General features: G+C 47.7%; 1 protein-coding gene across 1 annotated transcript in view; it reads right to left on the bottom strand.

Annotated features, from left to right (window-relative positions):
- Positions 1–426: 426 nt before the first annotated feature.
- The window catches only part of prkcz (protein kinase C, zeta), a 63399-nt gene continuing 38811 nt past the window's right edge, over positions 427–25014 (bottom strand). Inside the window, exons 10-18 of the mRNA XM_076045893.1 lie at positions 23017–23114; positions 22320–22406; positions 19553–19688; positions 19162–19249; positions 18252–18371; positions 15126–15205; positions 13842–13931; positions 7264–7379; positions 427–3826 (exon numbers count right to left, since the gene is read on the bottom strand). Of these exons, the coding sequence (XP_075902008.1) occupies positions 3739–3826; positions 7264–7379; positions 13842–13931; positions 15126–15205; positions 18252–18371; positions 19162–19249; positions 19553–19688; positions 22320–22406; positions 23017–23114 (903 nt within the window). The 3' untranslated portion in view covers positions 427–3738. The remainder of the gene's footprint in view (positions 3827–7263; positions 7380–13841; positions 13932–15125; positions 15206–18251; positions 18372–19161; positions 19250–19552; positions 19689–22319; positions 22407–23016; positions 23115–25014) is intronic.

Raw genomic sequence — 25014 nt, 5'->3', positions numbered from 1 at the left:
TGTCCAAACCTCAAACCTGAAACTGAAAGAGTCTCTTCAGTTCAGACATGCACTGCTGAGTGTTACAGAGCTGAAGAAATCTCTTGAAGACATTGCTGCACATTTGTTTTAATATTCGTATGAATGGAAAAAGAAATAGTTTATTTTTTCTGTACCAGTTCCAACCAACTTGGGCAAAATGTGGTTACTACTGGTTAATTGCCTTCTCCTGTCTCCCAGTATGAACTGGCTAAGTGGTGATCAGAGAGGATGTGATGGCGTGAGAGGCAACCCCCCCCCCCACAAACCTCCACCCCCTGCTCACACACACACACACACACACACACACACACACACACACACACACACACACACACACACAAAACTGGCGTCTGCTAGATCTTTTTTTTTTTTTTTGCCGCAGTCGGCAAGAAAGCAACGAGTCGGTTGACGGAAAAACCAGTAACATTTTTAATAATTACACATATTTACAAAGATGCGATGAAGCAAAATTAAGCATATTTGACAAAGTGTTATTTCCTAAAAGACAAAACAAAACAATAACTTGACAATTTTCATTCTTTTTTAGATCAAGACTCTTAGTTGAGGATTTGTATGAATGGCCTTCCCTGGTTTTGTAACGTGTTGCATTCAAGGACTCTCCGGTTCTCCATTGGTGCCCCATAAATGAGCCGACACACAGTGCAGCAACACAACGTGAAATAAGAAAATGCAGCAGATCTTCAGAGGGACCATTTCCTTCAGTGAAGTAATGGCGTTTGATTTGTGGCGGTCGAGTGTGTGTGTGTGGACGTGGACCAATCAGCGATCTCGTCACTGCTTCATCTTCCCTCCTCTTTCTATTTCAATCTTTCCTCAAGCTGATTTTGACCCTTTGACACACAATCAGCCAATGAATCCCATCAATGTGCCGATCAGGTTAACACGGATACGATTTCACCAAATGAATGCGAGCCAGTGAAGAAGTCGCTCGCTCGGCCAGGGCTTGTCCCAGTGGGCCACGTGAATCTGAGCTCCTGCTGGACCTACACACGGGTTGTGCAGGTTGTCTGAGGCCCTCACAGCAGTTCAACAGCAAAGGAACAAAATTGATTTGATGACATGTGTGTTGCTCGCCGAGTGTGGAGGCGGCGTTGGGTGAGTGCGACCAAAAAAAAATTTTTTTTTTGTTTGCAATTGATACAAGCCATCTAGATCAGCGTTTCACAATTGATGGGTAGCGACCCAAAAGTGGACTTTGGGAGGAAGCTGGAGAACCCGGGGAGAACCCAGCAGACACTGGGAGAACATGCAAACTCCACACAGAAAGGCCCCAGACACGGAATCGAACGCGCAACCTTCTTGATGAGGAAAAACCATGTGGAGAAGCACTCGTCTAGATGACTGTGTCGTCTCGTGGATCAGCTGTAGAAATGCCACCAAGTTTTCTTCCACAAAGGAACCGGATGGTTGTATCGTTGAGGTGGAGGTCATGTGACGCGAAGAGAGATTAATTAATTGATAGAAATCACAAGTCAGACAGTCCAGGGTTTGGCAAAGGGATCGAATTCTTTCCAAATTACAACTTTTTTTATTTAATTTTTTTTTCCAGAGTTAAATCAATTTTCTGACATGGGAACCATTGAAGGGATTGTGGGGATTATTGAGGTCTGAGTCCAGTGACAGTGGCGCTGCTGCTGCTGCTTCACACAACACCTTTGATTTCCACTATAAAAACACAACTTCTGCAAATTCCTTTGATTGGCCATAAAACAAAAACTCCTGATAAAGATTGACTTCTTTCCTTCGTCTCCTTTTGTTGTAAAAATGCAGCGAAGTCGACTGTTGCCAAGAGACGAGTCTCTTTGTTTGACATTTTAGTCGCGTTAAGTAAAACTTTTTGGGGGAAAAAAAAAAAAGGAAAAAGACGACAAAGCGTTGAGGTGAAAATCTCACCGTTAATAATCTGATGCGTGTTGTGTCGCCTGGCAGTGTTAGTGGACTTGCTCCCACTAGTGGATGGTTGTGTTGCTGTTTGACCCGGTGGACGCAGTTCCGTCTCCACACAGAACCAGACACTCCGACCAAACTAACTTCAAACTGACCCAAAATGTAAAACAAATCATTGGGATTCTCAGTTTTCCACCGTGCTTTTCTACGACAGGTTGTCCATCACGACGACCAGCAGCTCCCCTCAAGATGAGAAACATTCCTCTCAAAGGCAACCGTTCATTTCTTTCAGAACTAGAACAACAATCACTGGAAATTTTGCTTTTCATTTTCCTCCTGAAGGGACAAAACCAACAAGCTTCAGATGCGCCGCACACAGCAGAGGAGGAGAAATCAAAAAGCCACGAGGAGCAACGCAGGAATGTCCCTGCAGGATGGCACAACCAACTGGTCACATGACCTCTTGGCTGGGCCGCCGACGCTGGCAGTTGGTGCGGACGGATCGCAGCTCGCCAGCAGCAGCAACCTGCTCGCTCGCCCTGCCGACGCTGCGCCCGCAGAGTCTCACCACACTGACGCCGCCGCTTAACAGCACCGCCATCAGGTCAGGATGACACCAGGGACAGCAGCGTCACCCTCAAACCTCTCCAGAGCTTCCCAGTTTGTCTTATTGGTCTAGTTTTTCTGTAGGATCCACTGAAATGGAAAGAAATACTCCAAACCTGTCAGGATTGAACGTGTTGAAGCCTTCAGTCAGGTTCAGCCAGGATCTGAAGGTCTCGCCACGGGTGAAGAAAAGTTCATTAAGAGATAAGTGCAATCAGAGACGCGGTAATTAATACAATCTTTGAGGCACTTCTTAAATAAAAAGTCATCTCCCAGTCGCCTCCTCCGCACACTCCCAAAATCCTTTGTGAAATTCATAAAAGATGAACAAAAGGTTCGTGGTTGCAGATGAAAAATGTGCCGCTTGCATCAATAAAAAGGCATCATCAATTTTGGATCCACTACCTACATTATTATACATATTAATAACTTAATTTTTTTTTTTTTTTTTTTTACCTGTCATTGTACATTCTTATTTCTCGTGAGGCGTGACCCCCCCCTCCCCTTACAAGATAAAAACAAACAAAAAAAAAAAAAAAACATTTTGTTTTAAAAAGTGCACATAAAGTTTCAAGTTCCTCAAGTGTGGTGTTGATCCAGGGCTGCGCTGAGACGCCGAGAGAGACGGAGGTGAAATGCTTCATGACGGCAGGCACAGAATGAAACAGCTTCTCTGCTCAAAGGAGGGAGCTGACGAAGCCGCTCGTGTCTCCACGCGAGGACGGAGAGAAACGATGACAAAGAAAAAGGGAAAGATGGAGGAGAGAGAGAGAGAGAGAGAGAGAGAGAGAGAGAGAGAGAGAGACGGGGGGAATGTTCTTGAAGTCCAGTGTCTTTGTTCTCCTGCTGCCAACCAACAGGAGCTTTTGGTTCTGCACGAAACAAAAACTCTAAATTTGTCCGAGGAGGAAACTCTGTCCTTCCCCTCTGCTGTTGCTGTTTGCTTGTTGCCAGGTCCTGAGGGGGAGTCCATCCATCCATCCATCCATCGATTCATCCATCCATCCATCCATTCATCCATCCATCCATCCATCCATCCATCCATCCATCCATCCATCCATCCATCCTCCATGCTGTCCTTCACTGGCCTGGCAGCACTGCTTGGCTGCGGGCGACTGGTGGTGGCTTTTAGCTTGTATTTTTTGGCAGAGACGGCAACTTGGACAAACGTTGTGTGGGCGAAGGAGGGGAAGCGACGCTCCTTCATACAGACTCTTCAGTGGCCAGCAGGAGGGGGTTGATGTACTCAAATCCCTCAAACTCTGATTGGTCTATTCTCTTGATGACGTCCCTGCAGGAGGAACCACAGAGGGGAAACGGGCGTTAGAGGTGTAGTTTGCAACACAAAGCAGGTGGCCACTGGACCTTCAAGTAACCTGAAAAATATTGTGCGGCGCCATCACAAGCAGGTCAAAACAGACATCCCATCACATTTTAAATAGAGGTACAATCAAAACTATAAAGGTCCCATATAGAACTATTGTAGACATTCACTGTCAAGACCTATGCAGAATCAAGATCTTCTCAAAACCTTCAGATGGAATTCCACAGGTACAAATATTCATACATACAGATCAAATGAGCATGCCAGACACATTATGGAGACCATGATGCATCTGTGTTGTGTTGTGTTGAGAAGGTCCCACCCGCCTGGTCACAGGTTGAACGGAGCAGAGCCAATGGTGACCAGTGTGACTGCTCCAACATCTCCCTCTGCAGCAGCAGCAGCAGCAGCAGCAGCAGCAGCAGAGTCTTGTTTTGCAGCAACAGGCTGTTTTACTGTGTGCGTGCGAACGTGTGAGTGCGCCGACGGTTGGAGAAGATGAGGAGCCGAGACTCAAAGGAGGCCTTTCACAGCCGAGATCGGAGCTTTGAAGTTAAAACAATAGGTGCGTTCACTGCGCTTCCCTCCTGCTCCAGCGGCCACCGGCGGCGTGGAACGGGTTGCGGCTCCCACCCACACGGGGCGCAGGGGGGGACAGAGAATGAACGCACCGCAGTGTCTTTGTATCAGTACGACTGGAATACTGATGAGGTCAATGTTTTTCTGTCCATCTGATCTGGGCTGAAGTGCACTCGCTGTAGGAGGAGGTCAGCCGGCCGCACGGCCACACGGCCGCACAGCGACCAGGATCCCGCCAAAAAAACTGCTGCTTTTTCTATTTTGGATGTTTTGGAGGGGAGAGAAGAAGAGCGAGGCGGGCGGAGCGCAGAGAGTGACACACAAAAGAGGAGGGAGAAGGTTTGGGAGCGGACCAACACAAATAGTGTGTTCGACCAACATAAATGCTGCTCCTTTTTCCAGGCTTGGGCGACTTGAAAGCATTACCAGATGCAGCACGGAGAGCAGGAGGAGGAGGAGGAGGAGGAGGAGGAGGAGTGACGGGAAAACCGGAGCGAGGCGCAAAAAGAGCAGCAAGAAATGTGTTTTTCTGAGTCTTCATGGCGCAGAGTCAGTGAGTGGAGGACTCAGAGACGACAGGGAAGGACTCACTCTGAGGTGGCGGCGCTCCTTCAGAGACAGGAGTCAGCGAGCACGGCTACTCCTGCTGCTCTCATCGCTAATCAGACTTCCTGCTGACGTGCTCACACCACCCGGCCACAACCTGAGCAGCCAAATCACTGCACCGGTGCCACCACCGAGCTGGACTGCACTTCTCTGCCAGAACCTCTCCTGTTCAGGTTAGCGGTGGGGGAGGAAGAGACGAGGAAGAGGAGGGTGGAGGCTGCAGTTAGATCAGCGTGGCCTCAATGTTTCTCCGTCTGACTGACACAGGGTTTCACTCTTTCACGCAGCTTCCACATCAACACATCATGTCTTCTGGAAAAAAGCCATTTGAACTTCAACCAGCAACAGTGGATGATGGAAGAGAAGGAATGGAATATTTCACCTGATTCCTAGAAACTGACCCATATTGTTGTTGTCTCTGGCACTCAGCCAACAGTCTCACAGCGACACCATGGTGGTGACATCCACAGTTTATTCAGGGTCTCTAGAAAACATCCCATACAGTCGGGGGACACTGGGAGCTGCACGGCGACACGGGTCAAGGGTCAAGACAAGGTGAGGCAGTGATGTGGAGGAGAGTCGCTGCACCACCAGCACCACCAGCACCTCCAGCACCACCAGCACCTCCAGCACCACCAGCACCACCAGCACCTCCAGCAGCTGGCTGAGACTCAGCTTCTCTCCACCTTCTCACAGCACTGGGGGCTTTCAATGTCACAATGTAAATCTCTAACACAGAGGGTTTTACTCCTCTTCACCTCCCCCCCCCACTCCTCCTCCTCCTCCTCCTCCTCCTCCTCGTCCTCCCCCCACCTCCCCCTCCCTCTCACAGCACTCAGGTCTCTTTATTGTGGTGCCAAACCATCAGCAGTGGGAGAGTCGAGACTGGAGAGGCTTTTTACATCATCAGCCCCTCCTGGCGGGAGTGGGCGACACCAGCGCCTCTGCCTGGTAACACTGGGAGCGGGGGGGCAGAGGGGGCGGTGGGCACCAAGCGCGAGACTGGAGCGGGGGGGCGTCTCCTTTTGATGTGGCGGGTGTTTGATGCCAGGTTTGATATCTCCCACCAATGAAGTGAAGTGGCAGCCGTGCTCTCCACCCTCCCCAACCCCACCTCCCAGTCTCCTCCTCCTCCTCCTCTTCATCCTCCACCACCTCCTCCACCCTCACCCCTGCTCTCCTCCTCCTCCTCCTCCTCATTCCCCTCCTCCACCTCCACCTTCTCTTCCTTCTCCTTCTTCTCTTCTTCCTCTTCTTCCACCTCCTCCTCCTCAGAAGTCTCGTCACTGGGCTCCTGCCGTCAAAACTCGGCCACAAACGAGGGTGGCAGGCGTCTCTCTCTTGCGCTACATTGCTACGAGCGTCTAGCGGGCGACCACTGGGCGGCGAGGCCGGAGCTCTTTGAGGCTTTGACTCAGTGGATCCAGGTGGGTGTGACGTTCAGGCACCCTTAAAACTGTGGGAGAGTCGCAGCACGGACACGTGTCGTCGGTGCAGTAGCATGATGGACATGTGATGGAGATCCAATTAGCCCCCAAGACTCCTGTTCCTCCCCACCCGTCCCCAACACTCCACCCTGCCACTCTTCATCATGGAGCCTTTGCTCCTGATGTAGGTAGTCCACAGTGAGAAGAGAAGAGAAGAGAAGAGAAGAGAAGAGAAGAGAAGAGAAAAGAAGAGAAGAGAAGAGAAGACCCTGATGTACCAGTTTCAACGTTCACCGCAGTGTTCTAGTCAAGATAGCACCAACCCAGACCAAGACCAGAGAGGATCGAGACCGGACCAAGACTTTATATATCAAAGGAAAATAACAACAAAACAGAAACAATGTTTATTTATATCAAAAATATTTTCACAATAAAAAATTTACTGTTTGCCACCTGGCGACGACCCAAAGCTTGAGCGACTGAACAAATCTCAGTTTGTTCCAGAGATTCTGCTCTCACTGACGGGAGAATAAACACCAATAAAAACCAGTCCGACCTGGTCAGTTGGAAGGTATCTCAGGTTGTGCTGGCAAGAGGAGGAATACATCAACAACTGCGTTTCAAACACTGCACAATGAATAATCAAAGCCTGAGTCTGTCTGGCTTGACAGAAACATACATGAAGTCGTCGTCTTCCAGCCGATGTCACGCGTGAAGGAGGGATTGTAAATTATTCAGCCAAGGTTGACTTTAATGAGCACAGTGCCGAGAGCTACAAGAGGCAGTACTTACTCATCATCCGGTGTTAGCTGCACTGGTTCATTAGTAAACTGCGTGTCAAAGTTTTCCAGACCGTAGTCGTCAGAGATTTGAGGTTTGAAAGGTGGCGTCATCTCTTTCTTCTCCAGCTGAGGAAAAAAACACAAACACAAAAACCCTGAAACGCACCGCAGCTGTACATGAACTGCAATGTATTGAAAAGATCTACTGCCATTCTATCCACTGTAGAAACACAACTGAAAGAATTGAGGTGGATTAAAACGGACACATTTCATCTTAAATGGTTTGTTATTTTAAAGCACCAACATCAGATTTGTGCAGTCACTGACTGATCACTGCGTTAGTTTCCTAGAAAAGGAAAAAGGAAAATTCAAAGTCTCTGGCTCGTTTTTATGTTGAATGTCCTGCTGCAGTAGAATAGGGTCACCTTGCTAAATTTCTCCATGCAAGTGAAGCCCGGAATGAAAGAGGAACATTAAAAAAAAAGAAAAAAAAAGAAAAGAAAATGATGGCGGAGGTTGAGTTAGCGGAATAATTGTGCAGCAGTGATTCAGCGGGAGACTTTTTGTCTGCCTGGTTTCCATGGTTTCACATCAGGCCCTCATCTTGTTCCAACGTGCTCTGGGCAGAATTTCTTGGAATGCTGCAAAGTTGCACAAAAGGCCACAGGTGCCTTCCATCTTCTCTCTCATTCGCTGGCACTCCTGATTTGGCACAACATGAATTCATAATTGGTTTTAGGAACACACAAGGAACGAAACCTACACCTTGGATTCATACATAAAGGTACAGAGCTGCAGTAGTGAACACAGAGAACGCAGGATTCCCCAATGTCTCACCCTCACGCTACAAACAACAGCAGTGAGCCCAGTGACTAAGCACTTCAAAATGTTTTTGGACACCTCACGCACGCCTTTGTGATGCGCTGAATTGTCTTATGAATCAGTCGGAAGTTTATTTCTGGGCAGTCGCCAACATTTACCCACATGCTGCTCGTGCAAACTGTTCCGTCCAGCTCACAACGGAAAGTTTCAGCACCGCGATGCGTCACTGCAACACAACCAGAATACAATAACATAGTTTTCTTATTTTGTCTTACTAATAATAAAGGGCAAAACACTGTCAATTTGTTAGTGTGCCTCTGATGCAGCCAAAACTTGACAGTAGTTGACACAGCAACAATTCAGATTGAGTTTAAAGTGTGTCTGAAAACCTTTGTAGTATTTTTGGTACAGTGTCCTTGGTTACTAAAATGAAAGAATGAAAATCCATTATAAATGTACTATTTCCACTGTAGGTCGGTAGAGGTAACGGTAAAGCAGCTTTACTGTCATTAAACACAGAAATGTTCAGCAGGATTGTGAGGTCAGAATGGAGGTTTAGCGCCGAGCTGCAGTGACTGAGCCTGGCAACCATCCATCCATCCATCCATCCATCCATCCATTCATCCATCCATCCATCCATCTCCATTTATCCATCCATCTAATCTCTTCAGCCGCAACCATCATTTCCAACTCATTCCATGAAGCAGCACCTTCTTGCTTTTGTCACATCTATCACAACTCTTTGTCCATGAAGGAAGCTAAAGTGGTTGGAATCCACTGATCCAAGATAAAGGACTGCAAATGCTAACATGGAAATGATGGATGAGTGAGATATTAAATTTCTCCAAATGTAGTCGCCATGAAGATGTGTCTTAACTGGAACAAGTGAAAGTTCAGAGGGTCTCCCTGAGGAACCCTGATGCTCCTGTTGTATTTGTGTGTTCGTTTCACAGTAAAGTTGCAGTTCTGCCGCCAGTTTTTCCGGAACTGTGTGTGCTTCATTAGTGTTACCGGGTTAAAGCACAAACAGCTTCAAACAAACATCACAAACCGACTCGGTTTGCTTCCTCGTTCCTCCTCCGTCAGCTCCCCCTCCATCACGCTGGCCCATCTTCCTCCAAACACTGCTCTCTCGCTCTCTCTCTGTCTTTTTGCTAATTTTGGTGCCTAGCTACCTACACCCTCCTCCCCCTCTGCTCTGCATCCTGTCTCCAGCTCTCTCCCCTGCATTTGTCTCTGGCTCACTCATTGTGCTTTCTTTCATCTTTGCACATCCCTCGCCCTCCTCTCCACTTCCACTTTCCCCCAGTCCCTCTGATGTGTTGCTGGGAAGGCTGCCGTTCTGTGTGCTGGTAATGAAGCGCACTGAAGGCCAGGAACGGGCCCAGCACCTTTGCACACACCACACAAACACACACACACACACACACACACACACACACAAAAGAAGTGGCCCTGAGGGCAGAGGGGGACATGAAAGCAGGAGCGGCACACCAGGACAACACAAGGCATCCGCCGCTTCTTAGATCCCAGCGGCTGCCAGAACCTTCGCCTGCCTCTGTGATCATTCCAGCATCATCCAGGACCGAACCGAATGACAACGCAAATCAGTCCCGCATACCCGAAGTGACTGGAGATGAGCAACGGTCAAAACTCTTTCAAAGCATCGCTCAGAATCGCACAAATGTTTTTTGTTGTTGTTGTTGTTGTTGTTGTCGTCGTCCAATTTCTCTGCGCGTCTGTTTCTTTACACACATTTTCACAGTTGCACAAAAATCAGCTCAAACACAAACTTGCCAGACCCAGAAAGGCGACTTGATTGCAGTACGGCTTCATGAGGGTTTAAAAGCCACTTGACAATAAGCGGCCTTGGACCTCCCTCCACCACCACAGAGAGACTTCGACTGAAACTCACAGCAGTTGATGGTTTAAGGGTGTTACTACTTTAGAAAAGTCTGCATAATAACTCAGAGCAAGGAAATCGTCAGGCCCAACTTCAAACAGCACATAACAAATCTGCGTCTGCATGCAGAGGAACAGATCAGGGCGGCTCCACGGAAACTTGTCTGCACAAGAACTTTGAGGCTTTTTAGGTTTTGGTTTAAATGACTCAAGAATTCAAGGGCAACGAGATAAAAAAGCAAACATGCAGCTGCTCGCTGACTTACACGCAAACAGATAAATGGAGATAAAAGACAAATGAAGTTTGAAAAGCCTTGATTCTGTAGCTGAAGTGAAGTAAACATGCACTTCAGATATAAGAAGGAGAAGGAGGAGGAAAAGAAGAAGAGGGAGGAGGAGGAGAAGAAAGAGAAGGAAGAGGAGACAGAGAAAGAGAAGAGAGAGACCTTTATTTATCCAATAGAGGACATTTGTGTTGTTACCGCAGCATATAGAGTCCAAAGAGAAGAATTAAAAAGAAACGAAGATATAAAATAGATATACAAATTATTTACATATCTAAACGAGTGTTGAAAAGTGTTTTATTGCAGCTGTAGTGAAAAGGACAGTTGAGACAGTTCAGATGAGACAAACGAGGACAAACTGCTGGCTTTCCATCTAAATGTGATCTCAGTGTCGGCTGAAATAAAAAAAAACCACACTAGTGAAAATAATGTAGCAGCTACTTTTTGAAACGGCTCCTCTCATCGCCCAGACAGGTCTGCAGCAGTAAAGGAGTGTGGATTTGGAGCGGCCATAGACGGGGTGGCAGGTAAATTATATTCAAATGTGTCATCTCTTCAGAGGGGGAACTCGCAGCTCCCTCAGGAACCCGTCTGATGAATATTAATAGGTGGCAACAACGGCAGCGGCGTGCCAGGCAGGCCTGTCAGGTGTGGAGACAGCTTGCTAGTTTGAGGGCAGAGAGCGTCGCCTCTCCACCTCTCCACCTCTCCGCCTCTTGCAGCTTTGTCAACGGCTTTTCCCTCGGCGCTACACAGCAGCTTTGTCACCGGCTCGGCGTCTCTCCGCTTTGATATCTTTCCCAAGTTCTGCCTTTGGTGTGTGCTTCACAGGCACCGTGGCAGCTCTCATTAACGCGCTAACGACGGCTGCTGCTCGTCCGCTCTTTCATGCGACTCCGTCATCAGCCACCACCTACCTTCCAACCCACCAGCCTACCTACCAACCCCACCTGGTCGTCCCGTGGGAGACGCGGTAACAAAGAGGACAGAGAAATGGCCCTAATTCATCTTAAATTAGCCTTTTGTTACTCGTAATATCAAATGAGAAAGAGCATTAAAGTTGCTTCAAAGCCGTGGCTGAAGCTGGAAGTGTGAGCGCATGTTACTGCAGGGGTGGGAGGGGCCTCATCTGAGAAAACCAATCAGAATTCAGACAGAAAGGGCCTCTGTAGTCTGACAGCTCCCAATTCTCAGAGAAGAAAGAAAAGTCGTCACCTGTTGACATCTTTAATTTGGCCGCAGTCATTGCAGTGATTAGCCAGTAATGAAAAATGCACTGGCATTGAAGCGTCTTTGAATCGTTCTGTGTTTAATGACATTCTCACGCCATAAAAATGATCTGAACTTGACCAGGTGGTTGCTTGTGAAATGTCACCATCAGCACTGGCTGTGAAAACTATAGAAATATACTGAACAGAAACATAGACTGTGCTGGTTTGGTGGTTGGCACCGTTTCCTCACAGCCAGAGGGTTGCAGGTTCAATTCCCAGGCCTGGACTCTGCTACTTTGGGTACTCTGGCTTCCAGTGTGTATGGTTGTTTGTGTTCACGCGGCCCTGCAGTGAACCTGTGACTTGTCCAGGGTGTCACCAACCTTTTACATTAAAGCCCAAATTTGTGTGATATAATGCACTTTGCAAAAAAAAAAATCGATCTTACATGAGCCTACACTTTTTCTTTTTTTTAGTAATCTTAGTCTTATTGGGTTTTAATTCAGGGTTGTGAACGATTGTAAAGCAACACAATAGCACTCCAGTGGCAACCAGTAAGGGGAGCGCCACTGCCAATTCTGCCTCCGATAAGTGCGGCTCCAAACAAACTGGATCAAAAAAGGAGAAATTGGAAGAGAGGTTGTTAGACTGGCAGACGCTGCTGTAGAAATATCAACCGTGTGATATCAGAGCTGCTGGACTCTCAGGGTGATAAACGGCCACATGCACTGCAGCAAAGACACTAAATATTCTCTGGCTCCTTCTCAATGGTGCTGCTGTGCGTCAGAAGCTACGCCATCATTCACGCAAGCGCTACCTCAACATGCACACCCAGTTTCAGACAGCCAGAGTGTGTGTGCGCCATTAGCAATTCACTTGTATTTGCCTTGCTGCTCTGCAGAGACGCAGGGCACCGTTCAACACGGGCCTGGGCGTGCGTGCGTGCGTGCAGTGCGTCTGTCTGCGCCGCTTCTCCAGTGGGAGGACGTGTTTACTGTGCTGAAGGTCTCGATACGTACAGCAGACACATCAGATAAAGTGTGACAAAAGGCGAATCACAACGCAAAATGACAGCCGGGCTTGTGCTCGCAGCTGATTGGCACCACGTGTGGGCGGGAGGAATTTTGGTGTGTGGCCTTTGTTGCGGTTGGAGCGGCTGTGGGAGAGTTGACAGGCTGGTGGAGTCGAACCCCAGATCAGCCGTCGACAGCTGTCTGTCAGGAGGCAACAGTCACTCGCTCGCTCACTCACTCGCTCACTCACCCCCCCCTCAGTCATAAAGGATGTTTTACGTACAGTGGCAGACACACGTTTGAGATTTTCAAGTTGACAATATTTTTAGGAACCAACAGATTTGTGTTCATATGTTTCACTGCTAAGTTGACAAGTGCGAGTGACGAACCAACTACCATCACCTGTTTTTCTGTAAAAAAAAACAAAAAAACAGGACAGACACTTCAGTCAGACCAGGTTAGACCACTGCAAGGACAAGAGTTGAAGAATTTTGAACGTCATCAGTGACTGAGTGGCTTCCAAAGGTTAAGTGTTTAATATTTCTCCCTCTCCTGAGCTTGCCAGTGAACTACGGTGGCCAGCGCACCCAAACCTGGGTACCTTGTCCACCTTCTTCTTTGTTGGTTTATTATAAGATGTTGTGTTCACCCAAATACGAAACGCGCTGTCAGGCAGCTGCATTGTCCACACCAGGCTTCCTTAGAAACATGGTGGTACAAGATGCTATATGTATAGTATGTGGGTAGGAAAAACACTTTTATTGATGTATTTATGGGCTGTATGTTACACTTTTTCCAGTATAAAAATCATAAATAAAGCCGCATTGCACACACCAGACCTCTGTGTGCTCTCGTTCTTTTCAGAGGGAGAGAATCAGTTGATGAGGAGAACAGAAGCCACCAAACTGCAGCTGTTGTGCTTTCTTCACCAACACAGCACTGCTGACTGTGGCTGAGCCCTGAGGTTCACCTCTTTATTACACATTTAATTCAAGTTTGTTTTTTTTAGTTAATAGTTTAGTTTAATAGACTTTCCCATTGACTGTTTTTATAAGAAAACAATATAAGCAAAAATAATTTGTGATATCAATAAGTGAAAAATAATAATGACAGAAAATAAAGAAGTCTGTTCTTGCACACCTTTACAAACCATGATATACGTCTTTGTTGGCCAGCCAAGCAGAGCAGCCAGTGCAGTGCTCCTTGCTGCCGGCTCTCAGTCTGCTCTGCAGTAAAACACTGTTTACGCCTCCTTCAGGGGCCGTGGAAAGTGCAGGTTTGGCGCGACTGCACTGATCATTTAGTTGAAATGTTTACAAAGGCTGAAATGACTCTGGTGACCCGCTCAGCTCTTACCTGCTCCCAGTCTATACTGCGGAAGAATGTGTGAGCCTTGATGTCTGTGAAGCCCGTCTGGACCTGGCAACCCAGCCTCTCCTTGGGATCCTGTGGGGACCGAGACGACTGGTCAGAGAGGCGCTCCTGGCGTAATGTGAGGTTAATCACTAGAAAGCAGCTCCCGCAAAAAGAAGGCAGGCTTGTTGTCTGGATGACTGGACTTTATGTGGGTGGTAATGGAGTCCAAGGGGGCTGAAATATAGTATTTCTCTCATTAAATCTCAGAGGTCTGAAGAGAATAACACACCCGTGGCCCCAGGGCCGGTGGGCCTGATGTGAGTCACGCTCAGCGCCGAGCCCCCTGCAAATCGCCAACTCAGACTCTTTCATCACAGCAATTATGGTGATAGTGTAGTGAGGCTGCGTGAGAGCTACAAGGTTGCTGGCGTGTGGAAGGAGGCATGATTTTACATTAGCACCACTGGGAGACAACGCAGAAAAGAACATTGACGGAAGTGGTCAGGATGCTGCGGAGGACTGGGCTCTGACTGCACAGGGAGGGTCGCTGCTCTCTATTTATCACATTTGTTTGATCTTATGAGCTTCATAGCTGTTCAACACTGTAACTGTGTGGCTCGCCACTTTTCCTCATCTCTCTCTCTCTCACCCTCTCTCTTTCGCTATGCCTCCCTTCTTCTCTCTCCCCCCCGTCGCATCCTCTCAGCCTCAACTCTGGACTCTGTCACAGAACCAGATCCAGAGATTCCTCCACTCAAAGCAGAAGCAGTTGCAGAGGTGGTTTAGTTAGTTAGCATCAGCATAGTTCAGTTACGCCATTGTTTTTGTCTCATTGGTCATTTTGTCGTGTAAAGACTTGGCAACCAGACACAATCTGCTAAAACCTTTATCACATCTCACTCTTCATATCACACCTGAAAAATCCCTGAATTATAAATGCAGTGGCCACTCAAATGCCCTTTGAGAAGAACTAAAGATTGTAGTAGTTGTGCTCTAAATCTAGTTGAACACTCGCTGCTCAAAGTCCTGGAGAAAAACTGCAGGCCTCGCTGGGGAAAACTCAGTGAAATCTTTTTAGACATTACAGCGTCCACAACATGACATCATTTTTACTTTAGGTAGAATTCTCGCTGAACGCTGCTCCTTGGTGCAAAACAGGCACACCACGGAGCCCCAACTCTCCGCGCAACCCAAAGTTCTAGGACATCGTCCAATAAAAGGGTGCTTGACTGATGGGCGGACGGAGAAGCATGGAGGGACTTATTGGTAGTGGATGGCTCTCACCTTGTTTAGAAAGCCCTTGAGCACGCTGGCAGCTTTCACCGACAGAGACCTTGGGATGCGAATGGGCTTCTCAAGAATAACTGTTGGCAAAAATAAGAAAAGAGAGGGAGAGAGAAAAGGACAATCGTGAGCGGGGAGGAGGCGGAGGATGATTCACCGGCCAACCTGGCTGTGGGTGACGCTGTCTGCTGCGTGGGAGACCAATTGAGGAGCTACACAGGACACTGCTCTGTTCTTTCTCGCACTTTTGACGGTCCACACGCAGCCTTGAGACTCCCACAGCTAATAAGAATAAAAACGCTCAAATAGTTCCCCCCTCCAAACCCAAATCCAAGGCTGCGGCACGACTTCACAGATGCGCCAGTGCAAATTCACGGCCCCCGCTCCTCCAAACCCCCCAACTCACAACTCAAGGTAACGTGTCCAGCAGAAGCGGACCTCGTTACTGCCATTCACACGTGATGGTTCAGATTGAGGCACAATAAATGTTGAGTACCGACAGCAGCGGACACTTAATTTCGCTCTCTTTGAAAGAAGTGCAGAGGATTCGCCGCATCGAGTGACAGAGAAAGTCCACAGCTTCAGACAGGAAACATCCTACATTCAATATTTATGGTTCAATGGTTCAGTGTTTACGTTTTTTGTCAATGTCACACAAGTGTTCAAAAAAGGATGACACCGTTCAGCATTTATATAATAGGTAGAAGATGTGGATTTTATTTTTTTTGTTAACAAAGCTTCAGGAGAAGAAGAGTGTCAGAGTGTCAGAGTGTCACTCAGACTCGCTTATCAGGAGTCAATGAGGCCCCGAACTGACAAGCCTGACATGAAGGCCTACACAGTGACGGCTTCACCGCCGCCAAAGGGAAAATACTGCATATGGTACATTGACACACTGATGCTGTTTCCAAACACGATCATAGAGCCAGAGATCAAAATAAGATGATTGATTGATTGATTGGTTGGTTCTTTAATGACCACACAATCTGTCATCAGTACAGCGGCGATAGGTTCCACCATTGAGACACAAACATAGAGACACATTGGAACAAAACACAGTCAGACCAACACAAAGGTTTCTGCAGGTTTCTGCAGGTTGGACTGGTGTTGCAGTACTGGAGGTTGGTCTTGGTCTCCAGGCCACTTCTTCAGGGTCTGGGTCTGGTCTTGGTCTCGGACTGGGCGGACTGGGGATTTTTGGTGGATTCTTGGTCTGTGTTGGTGCCATCTTGACTACAACACTACGCTAAACCCAACATAAGAGAGGGATTCACCAACCTAAATGCATGTTTTTCCTTTCTTATTGTGTCTTAGTTGTTTCAATCGTTTTCAAATCTCTTGCTTAGTAAAATATCCAGCGTCTGTGTGTCTGTCTGTGTGTCTGCAGCTCTCTGGTTGACTTGTGGCGGCGCTCTGAAGCCCCAGCAGAACAGGTCCTTGGCCCAGGCGCTGGCTCTTGCATGGTGGCATATGGCAGTTTGGCTCTTCTGGACAAGAGGAGGCTCTCCATTGGCAGGCCTTCAGCCAGGAACCTGCTGCCTGACCAGTGAGAGCGCCAGGCGGATGGCGCTGGTGACAGCTGCTCGTGGCGGCGCTGCCCCGAGCTCCTCGCAGCCACAGCAGAGACGTCGTGCGTCACGCACACACAAGGCCGCCGTAGTTTGGAGGAATTTCTGCTGCGGAAGCCTGCGCGGCGCTGGGAGGCCGGCTGAGTTGAGGGGGCGTGTGCTATGTAAAGGTACCATATGGCTGGAGGAAACACCAATGCAAATAAAAAGCGCCAACGTATCGGGTGTGATCACACCAACTGTTGTTTCTTCTTTAGTATTTTATTATTATTATTTATTTTATCTTTGGACCGAAACTCTTCTGCGAGAGTGGACTTTGTTGGAACGGTGTGTTTTCACTGCGTAGGACGCCTGCTGGTTATCACTGAGAAGAAGAGTCAGTGTCTTTGGCCAACAGGGTTTTTTATCCAACTCAGAATGAAGTTTAGCCACTGATGTCTCCAGGCAGGCAGCAGGTCGTCTGCACTGAGCAGTCAAGTGGGACAGACAGTCGGACACGGAAGAGGAAAATGGAATTTTCCGATGATAAAAAGAGACGTGGTTGCCTTTAGTTGCTCTTCACTCAGCTTGCACGGATTCTGCCAATAAAGATGGTGGAGCAAAATATTGTGCTTGTGCAGAAGCAGCGTGTGGGAGACGCAGCAAAAACACTTTGCAGCCAAAACACAACAAGTGACGGACGGCCAAGTGGAATCAAGGCGCCACTGACGACCGAGACCTTTATAAAAGATCATCTTTGCGCTGATGATGAAGCAATTTGTGGGTCGATGCAGCGGCCGCAAACCAATGACGGCCCATTTCTAGGAGGACCAGTGTCAGGACTATCAGGGGAAAATAAAACAACAATAAAAGAGTTAGAAAAAAAGTTAGAGCCTGAGAGTAGAAGAGAAGCCTTTATTAATCCCACATTGGGGACATTTCCAGAATTAGAGCAACAAGATTATTAATTATATTAATATTATATATAAAAATAGGATAAAATAAAATATCTATAGAGTAAGAAAGGAAGAAACAAGATATTTACATCATGAGGTCCTAATTCCAAACCTTCTCCTCGGTGTCCATGTGTACAACTACAAATAATGTCAGCATTGACACACAACTAGAGAAGAGACGGAGTTCACACTCAGTAGCAACAATAGAAGGAAACAGTAATGAGGCAACCTCTGAGCATACATAAAGAACCTGCTGCTTGATTGATGGGTTGGTTTCCAGGACCATAAACTGCAGCTCATTAGAACCCAGCCTCAAACTACAATCAAACTAAACCTGAAGTCCAAGCGACACAAAAACTCCTCAATACAGTTTTTGTTCATTCACCCCCCCCGGCACTCATAGTTGTAGGGGTGTTGTCTTCGCGTGAAGGCGGGGTTACCGTCCCCCCCGGCCCCACCCCCACCCGACAAACTGCCACTTTATCACAGGGCTGCATAGAGACGAGCAACCGCCGCACTCACACTGGAGCTGACACAGACTGAGAGCAGCGCAGACACACCCTCTGCTCTAGAGCACTGGAGCTCTGTCTCAGCACTGCAGACACACACACACACACACTCACCTTGGAAGAGGTATTCCTCCGTGTTCATGTCAGGATTGTCAGTAATAATGTCAAAGGGAGATCTGCCAGCCATCATCTCAAACATCAGTACGCCCAGAGCCCACCAGTCCACACTGAAGCCTGGGAGAGAGAGAGCACACACACACACACACACACACACACACACACACACACACACACACACACACACACACACACACACACACACACACACACACAGCATTAACAGAGGAGACTGCAAACTTAAAAACGTGCATTGAAAAATGCACCAGCTGCAGTTCAAGGTTCCGTGTTATTCGGATTCTCAGGGCTTCATGTTTGTCTGGAGGAGAGGGTGCTGCAACTCATCTAGGGAGGCTACCTGTGACATCACAAAGGGCAACATTTCCAGAAGTGTGTGTCTGAGCCCAGTGTTGGAGTTTGCTGAAGACGTAGCCGCACACTTGCGTTTTGTGACTTCTTTTGTTTTTAGGACTGATTTTTCCCTCGGTTATATTGGTTTACAAGACTGACTGAAGTTCTCCCTTGGTTGTAATGCATCTCTCTTGAAGAATGAAAGAAATGTGTTCCTTTTCATTCATTTTTAATCTTGGTTGTTAAGTTTTACACTTGTCATCCGTTGTGGGGTTTGTGAATTATATATTAAGTTTTTTTTGGGGGGGATTATTTAAACACCAAAGAAAAACTGGAGAACAGAACTAAGAGAAAACAAATGACTTGTCAGGTTCAGCCTGACGGGCACCTCAGGTAAACCAGTGGTGAAGAAATCAAACTACATCTCTAAAACTTAATAGAACTAAAATTACAAACTGCTACAAAGTGTCACCTGCTCTTCAGGAACCATGAGTTCAGCCTCTAGCTGAAAAGAAGCGGCTCATATCTACATTCACACACTATTTGTGTTACTTGCCATAGTCCTCTCCTCTGAGGATCTCAGGTGCGATGTAGTTGGGTGTACCGCAGAAGGTGCTCGTGGTGTCGCCTGGTCTGATTCCCTCCTGCGGGGAGGAGCAGAAGAACATTAGAGGAAGAATGAGAAGCAGTAGAGAGAGAAGAGGCGGGTGAAGAAAATCAAGGAGAGCACTCTGGGAATGGCTAACGAGGAACTAGTAACAGAGGAGGAAATAAAATCAAGAATAGTGGAGAGCAAAACAAGGCAGGAAGCGTTGAGCCGCTACTTCATTAAAAATACAAAGAGCAGGGAGTTGCAGCAGCTCTTCATTCAATACACATCGGCTGCATTATTGATCAACGGGCGCTGGCCGTCCACCAAACTACTGAGAGATGAGTGGCTCTCCCACCTTGCACATGCCATAGTCTGTGAGCTTGATGTGCCCTTCATGATCCAACAGGACATTGTCCAGCTTCAGGTCCCGGTAGATGATGCCCTTCTCATGCAGGAAGTTCAGAGCGATGCAGATTTCAGCAGCATAAAACCTGTGAAGCAGAATCAGACAGCAGGACAACACTTTTATAAAAAACAGTGTTTCCCTCTAAATGTGGGCTTCAGTGTGAGTGAGGTACGCGACGCTGCAGCCAGAAACCTCAGTGTGCGTCACCACAACCAGCAGTGACCCCAGAAAGTGTGATTTTCCTGTCGTGTCAGTGAGACACCTGGGAACTGCAGCGTCACTGCAAACTGAGGATCTTAGAAAATATACACTTGAATTTCACTCTTCCTGCAGCGTCTACACGTGCTCGACTCATTTATTCATTTTAATGTGAGTGCAACAGAGCAACGTCCAGCTAACTTATAGTAGCACTACAGGACATGCTGCACTGTCAATAACGTGTGTGCTTTTATTTTTGTATTTTCTAATTGTTCTCTCACTGTTTACTAGTCAAGTCACTTTTTAACACCACTAGTTCCACCTCTGGCAGTCGGTGTTTTACTGCTGGAGTTGCTGCTCTGATGACAAAGAAGCGGAGAACTGGTTGAATTTTGCTGCTTGTTGGGTTGAATCGGCGTGGTTCATCCACTGCACGGAGAACAGTCTGTTCGAAATGCTGACTCGTTCACACTGAACCAACTCGTGCATTTTCTCACAGGTGTGTTCAAGTTTGGACTCACCTGTTTCTTCTTCATCTTCACTACTTTCTACATTGTTTAATGTGGCAAAAGAAAAAACATGTTAAATAGGTAAATATGTGATGTTGTATATATTTTATATGAAGGCTGGCTATTCTAGATCATCTCAAATATCAAACTTGTTTGAGTTATTTCACACTTTTTTTCATTCATACATATTCCATATGTGTTCGTGCATGGTTCTGATGCCTTGAGTGACAATCTACAATGTCAATAGTCATGACAATGGAAGAAGAACCATTCACTACAGACTGCTAGTGTAGATATACAGCTGGACTCAGTGTCACAGTATCAGCACGTATTTTACCAGTACCAGTAGAGTACTCCACCCCAGCGTTGGTACCGATACCCGATACTGGTATTGGTGTCTCTGCATCCCTAATTAAAATAATCCTCAACAATGTAGAAAAAAAGAAAGTTCAAAGTGAGCATTTCAAAGTGAAAGTGCAAACTAGCAGAAAAGGAAAAATGTGCTGCGGACGCTGCGGACACTCGAGCAGCGTCGTGACGTCACCGAGGCAGAAAAACTCAAACCCAGCCTGCAAGTTTCTGACCGCCGCGACGTGATTGTGTGTGTGTGTGTGTGTGTGTGTCTTGTAGTGAGTCACTCGCACAATTCCGATTCCACCCCCCCCCCCCACTCCTCTGTGTAGGTAGTGGAGTGCATTCTGTGTCTGGGAGATAAGCCTTCATTAGCACTGACAAGCCTCTCTCCCCGTCTGACTGCAGTCAAAGCCGGCGCTGCGGAGCCAGAAGACGCAGGAGAGCGCGGAGGGCTTTGGTTTGACAGAGAAATCCCACGATGCTCCCCCACGCTCCTCCGCTGACAGCCTCTATTGTGCGCCGCCGTTTCATGGCTTGGCGTCAGACTGATGGAGGCTGCGTCCTATCAGCGCCGCCATCCTGCCGCCGCCCACCCCGGCCCGCCTCCCCCACACTGCTGCGCCGCCGCTCCTCTCTGCGCACAAGAGCGTCAGCTCATGAATATGTAAAATCATTATAAGTGATTAACATGCTGCTTTGCATATGTACAGCCTCCGTCTCCTGAATGCAGATCGCCAGCACCGATAGAGGCCCAGTGGTGCCTCTCTAAATTACCCAGCCTTTGATCCAGCATTTATCAGAGCCGCGGTTGGAGTGCACTGCAAGTAGACAGGCACAATGAATTATGGGGGCTCATTATATTTCTCTGAGGTGGTGGCGGTGGGGGAAGAAAAAAAATGTGAAGTTGGGTTTTTGGCAGTGTTTGCACGTCCACGGAAGGCTGATAAAGCAGCCCATTAAGCAAATGCTTGCAGGGAGCGGTGATGAGAAGAAGAATGCAGTCGAGGAACATTTCAAGCTAAAGCGCAGAAGAAAAAGCGGCTGAAATCCCTGTGCAACAAAAAATGCGTTTAAAGGGAGGAAATATGGGTCAGTTGTTCTGTCTGTAGTAGCATCAGGTGAAGAATGTATGAGTAGGTTCAGCGTGTACAGGTCAGCAGTACAGACAGCATTTCAACAGACTGTTCTCAGTGTGGTGGGATGAACCACGTCGATTCAACCAAACCAACGGCAACATTCAACCAGTTCTCTGTCGTCAGAGCAGCAACTCCAGGAGTGAAACACCGACTCCCAGGATGCATCACTGACTCCCAGGATGCATCACTGACTCCCAGGAGTGAAACACTGACTCCCAGGATGCATCACTGACTCCCAGGAGTGAAACACTGACTCCCAGGAGTGAAACACCGACTCCCAGGATGCATCACTGACTCCCAGGATGCATCACTGCACATGAGCGCTGCCTTCAGGGTGGAACTCTTGGTCAAAACAAACAGAATCATGCTGGTTTGAATCATAAACATGACAATGATGACAGGTTGGATGCAGAGTTTTCTGCTGAGGGGCGGAGGGGAATCCTGCCACTGGGACGGTGCACCTTTTCCCTGTTTACATTTGCACGTAAAGCAGGTGTTGTCGTCATGTGGCTGTGTTACCTTGCGTGTTCTTCAGGGAGCTTCCTCTGCCGCTGCATATGGAACATCAAGTCCCCGCCTTTCACGTAGTCAATCACTAGGAATAACCTGCGAGGCGGAGCACAAGGAGGAAACACAGTCAGGCAACCAAAGATGCCGTCAACCCATGCTGAGCACAGGCATCGCTTCCTACTGGCACTGCAACTTCTGCTGGGACTTTCTGGACTTTTTGGTTTGGTATTGATTTTAACAGCTTTAGGCTGCAGAGTGTGGCATCCTGTCCAGTTGGAAAATAATGCACTTATTCCCATGGGATCTGTTTTTAGGTATGAAGTTGTCAGGGAACCTGACTGCTCAACAACCGTGTTTGTCAGGCTTCAAATCCTTTCATTGGGGAGAGAGCTCAACTCCGCCTGCAGCCACAGGTGGAGTTCAGCTGCCTCGACAGCAAGAAAGTCCACTGGCGGCAGCAGCAGCAGCAGCAGTGGAGAAACATGACAAGTTGATAAATCACAAGTGGAGATGACTTCAAAAGGCCTCGGCTTTCCAGAAATGTGCTGCCGTGCAAAATCACATCCTGTTATTATTAACAGGTGGTAAAAAACAGACTTAGAAATGAACTTTACGCGTCTGAAACGTGTAGCGGGGTTGCTGTCTCGTGTAGTGTGATGGCAACACCGGCGGTGAGACGTGCTCTGCAGTCTCAGTGAGCTCTTACCGACTTTCTGTCTGGAAACAGGAGTGAAGTCCCACCAGGAAGGGGTTGGTGGAGGCCTGCTCGAAGACGTGCTTCTCAGTCTGCACCCAGTCAATATCCTGCAGGGACGCGGAGGCATGATGACGCCATCGACCATCAACAGGCTTCACACGTTTTTAGACAATGACAGTGAAGATCTTTCAAATCAAATCAAGATGCCAGTGCAGTATAAAGGCAGAATACACCTGCAGCAGACCAGACCGGGAGCAGGTGAAGAATAAAAAATCTCTCTGTATAAAATAATAGAAAAAGTTAAAAACACACGTTGTGTAATATCCAACATCAAAATGTTGAGTTGAACATCAGGTATGAATCATTCTAACAGCCTCAATTAGAGAGAGTGATTAAAAAAGATGAGACTTTTCCTCGGTGCTCAGAGAGAAACTCAAAGCTCTCATTAGCAGATAATCTGTCAAATGATTGCTTTAATGGTTATTTTTTTTGGGGTGAAAAACCCGTTTAAAATTCACACACACAACAGGAACAATTTCCCAATAGCTTTATTAACACAGAACCCCCCTAGAAACTCTTAGAAATGATAGTTTGCTTTGATTGGCTGGCTCGGCCGGCCAACATCTGGCTTTTCTATCTGCTGAGACCTCCAGCCGCCGCCGCCGCCGCCCCCAGAGTGGAAAGCTTCTCCTCTTGGATTCACTCAGTAACGAGGTACAAAAGCGAACCTTCAAAAGTTTCAGAAGAACACAATCACGAGCACTATTATGAAGTCTTTCAGTAGATGAATAAATCATCTTTCACAACAGGAGTGTGTATTCACTGACCGTCGTGTTTCTACGCAGAGTGAGCGTGTAGCTCCAGGCTAAAATGTTTTATGCTCATTCAAAGTGTCACTAAGTAACAGAGAGCGCCTAAATTTTCTGTTTTCGCCACACCGGCCTCCAACACACCATATAGTTAATTCATGCCCTCAACAATACAGGCTCCATGTTGCGCGTGTGATACTAAATTCCTTCTGGTCCACTCATTACTGGAGGAGAACCTCAGAACGGAGCAGATAATCTGTCACAACACGTCTCGTCCGGCTGCTTCCAGCTTCTCAGCGCAGGCAGCGCTGCCTTTGATGTCAGGCATTAGGCTACTTAAGAGATGAATTATTAACGTAATGAGCGTGAACGCAGCCGTGAATACGTTTAAATGGGCTGTCCAATGAAAACAGTCGGGAGCTTCCAGCTTTGCCTCCATTCTTCTTCATTAGGGCTCAAACCATCTCCTCCTGTCGCGGAGTCAACGTGCCGCCGGCCGCGGCTGCCAGCTGTGGACTTCAGCACCTGTTGCTGAGCGGATCAGACCTTCATTTGGACCCAGTGTGCAGACATGTGACGTGACATCATTTACAGTCTTGTGAATTGGTTGTGCAGATGTGGAGCTGAACGGAGCAGCGGCTGAGATGACGGCGCTCGGAGCGCTTGTGTGCGAGGCATGACTGCCATCTAGTGGGCAAATTGAAAACGTAAATCAAGCTCGCACACACGCGCCCACACGTTCAAAATGTCTTCTCTGCACTTTTGTGCAGGGTTTATCATAAACAAACTGCAGCAGTTCTTCTATGAAAGCTCAACAGAGAGGGCAGCGGTGAAGCACAGTCAAACTCCACTGAGCACTGAGGAGATGAAACATCTCAATAGAAGACCCGCGTGCCTCCCCCTGTGTGACCAGGGGCCGTGTGGTTAGAAAGGAGGCAGAAAGTGTTACTGAGCAGCGAGATCCGCATCTTGTCCACTGAATGTTTCGCTCACGCCCCCTGGAGGCCGTTTACAAAGTTTCCACTCAGGGTCCAGATTCCCACCTGCTGCCAGGGGTTTTCACACATGGTTCAAACCAGATAAGAAGGAGTCCAGGATGCTGGGAGGACTCTTGTCTTATATTCAGCGTTGAACTCCCTTTACATCGTTCCTGTGGACTCTGTCGTACATTCTAACTGGCACTGTGTCGACCACAAGA

This window comes from Nelusetta ayraudi, unplaced genomic scaffold, assembly GCF_046127955.1.
Source record: "Nelusetta ayraudi isolate G7.1 ecotype Tasmania unplaced genomic scaffold, CSIRO-AGI_Nayr_v1 ptg000088l, whole genome shotgun sequence".
Lineage (NCBI taxonomy): Eukaryota > Metazoa > Chordata > Actinopteri > Tetraodontiformes > Monacanthidae > Nelusetta > Nelusetta ayraudi.
The sequence above is the reverse complement of the archived record's forward strand: the minus strand, read 5'-3'. Positions and strand labels throughout refer to the sequence as shown.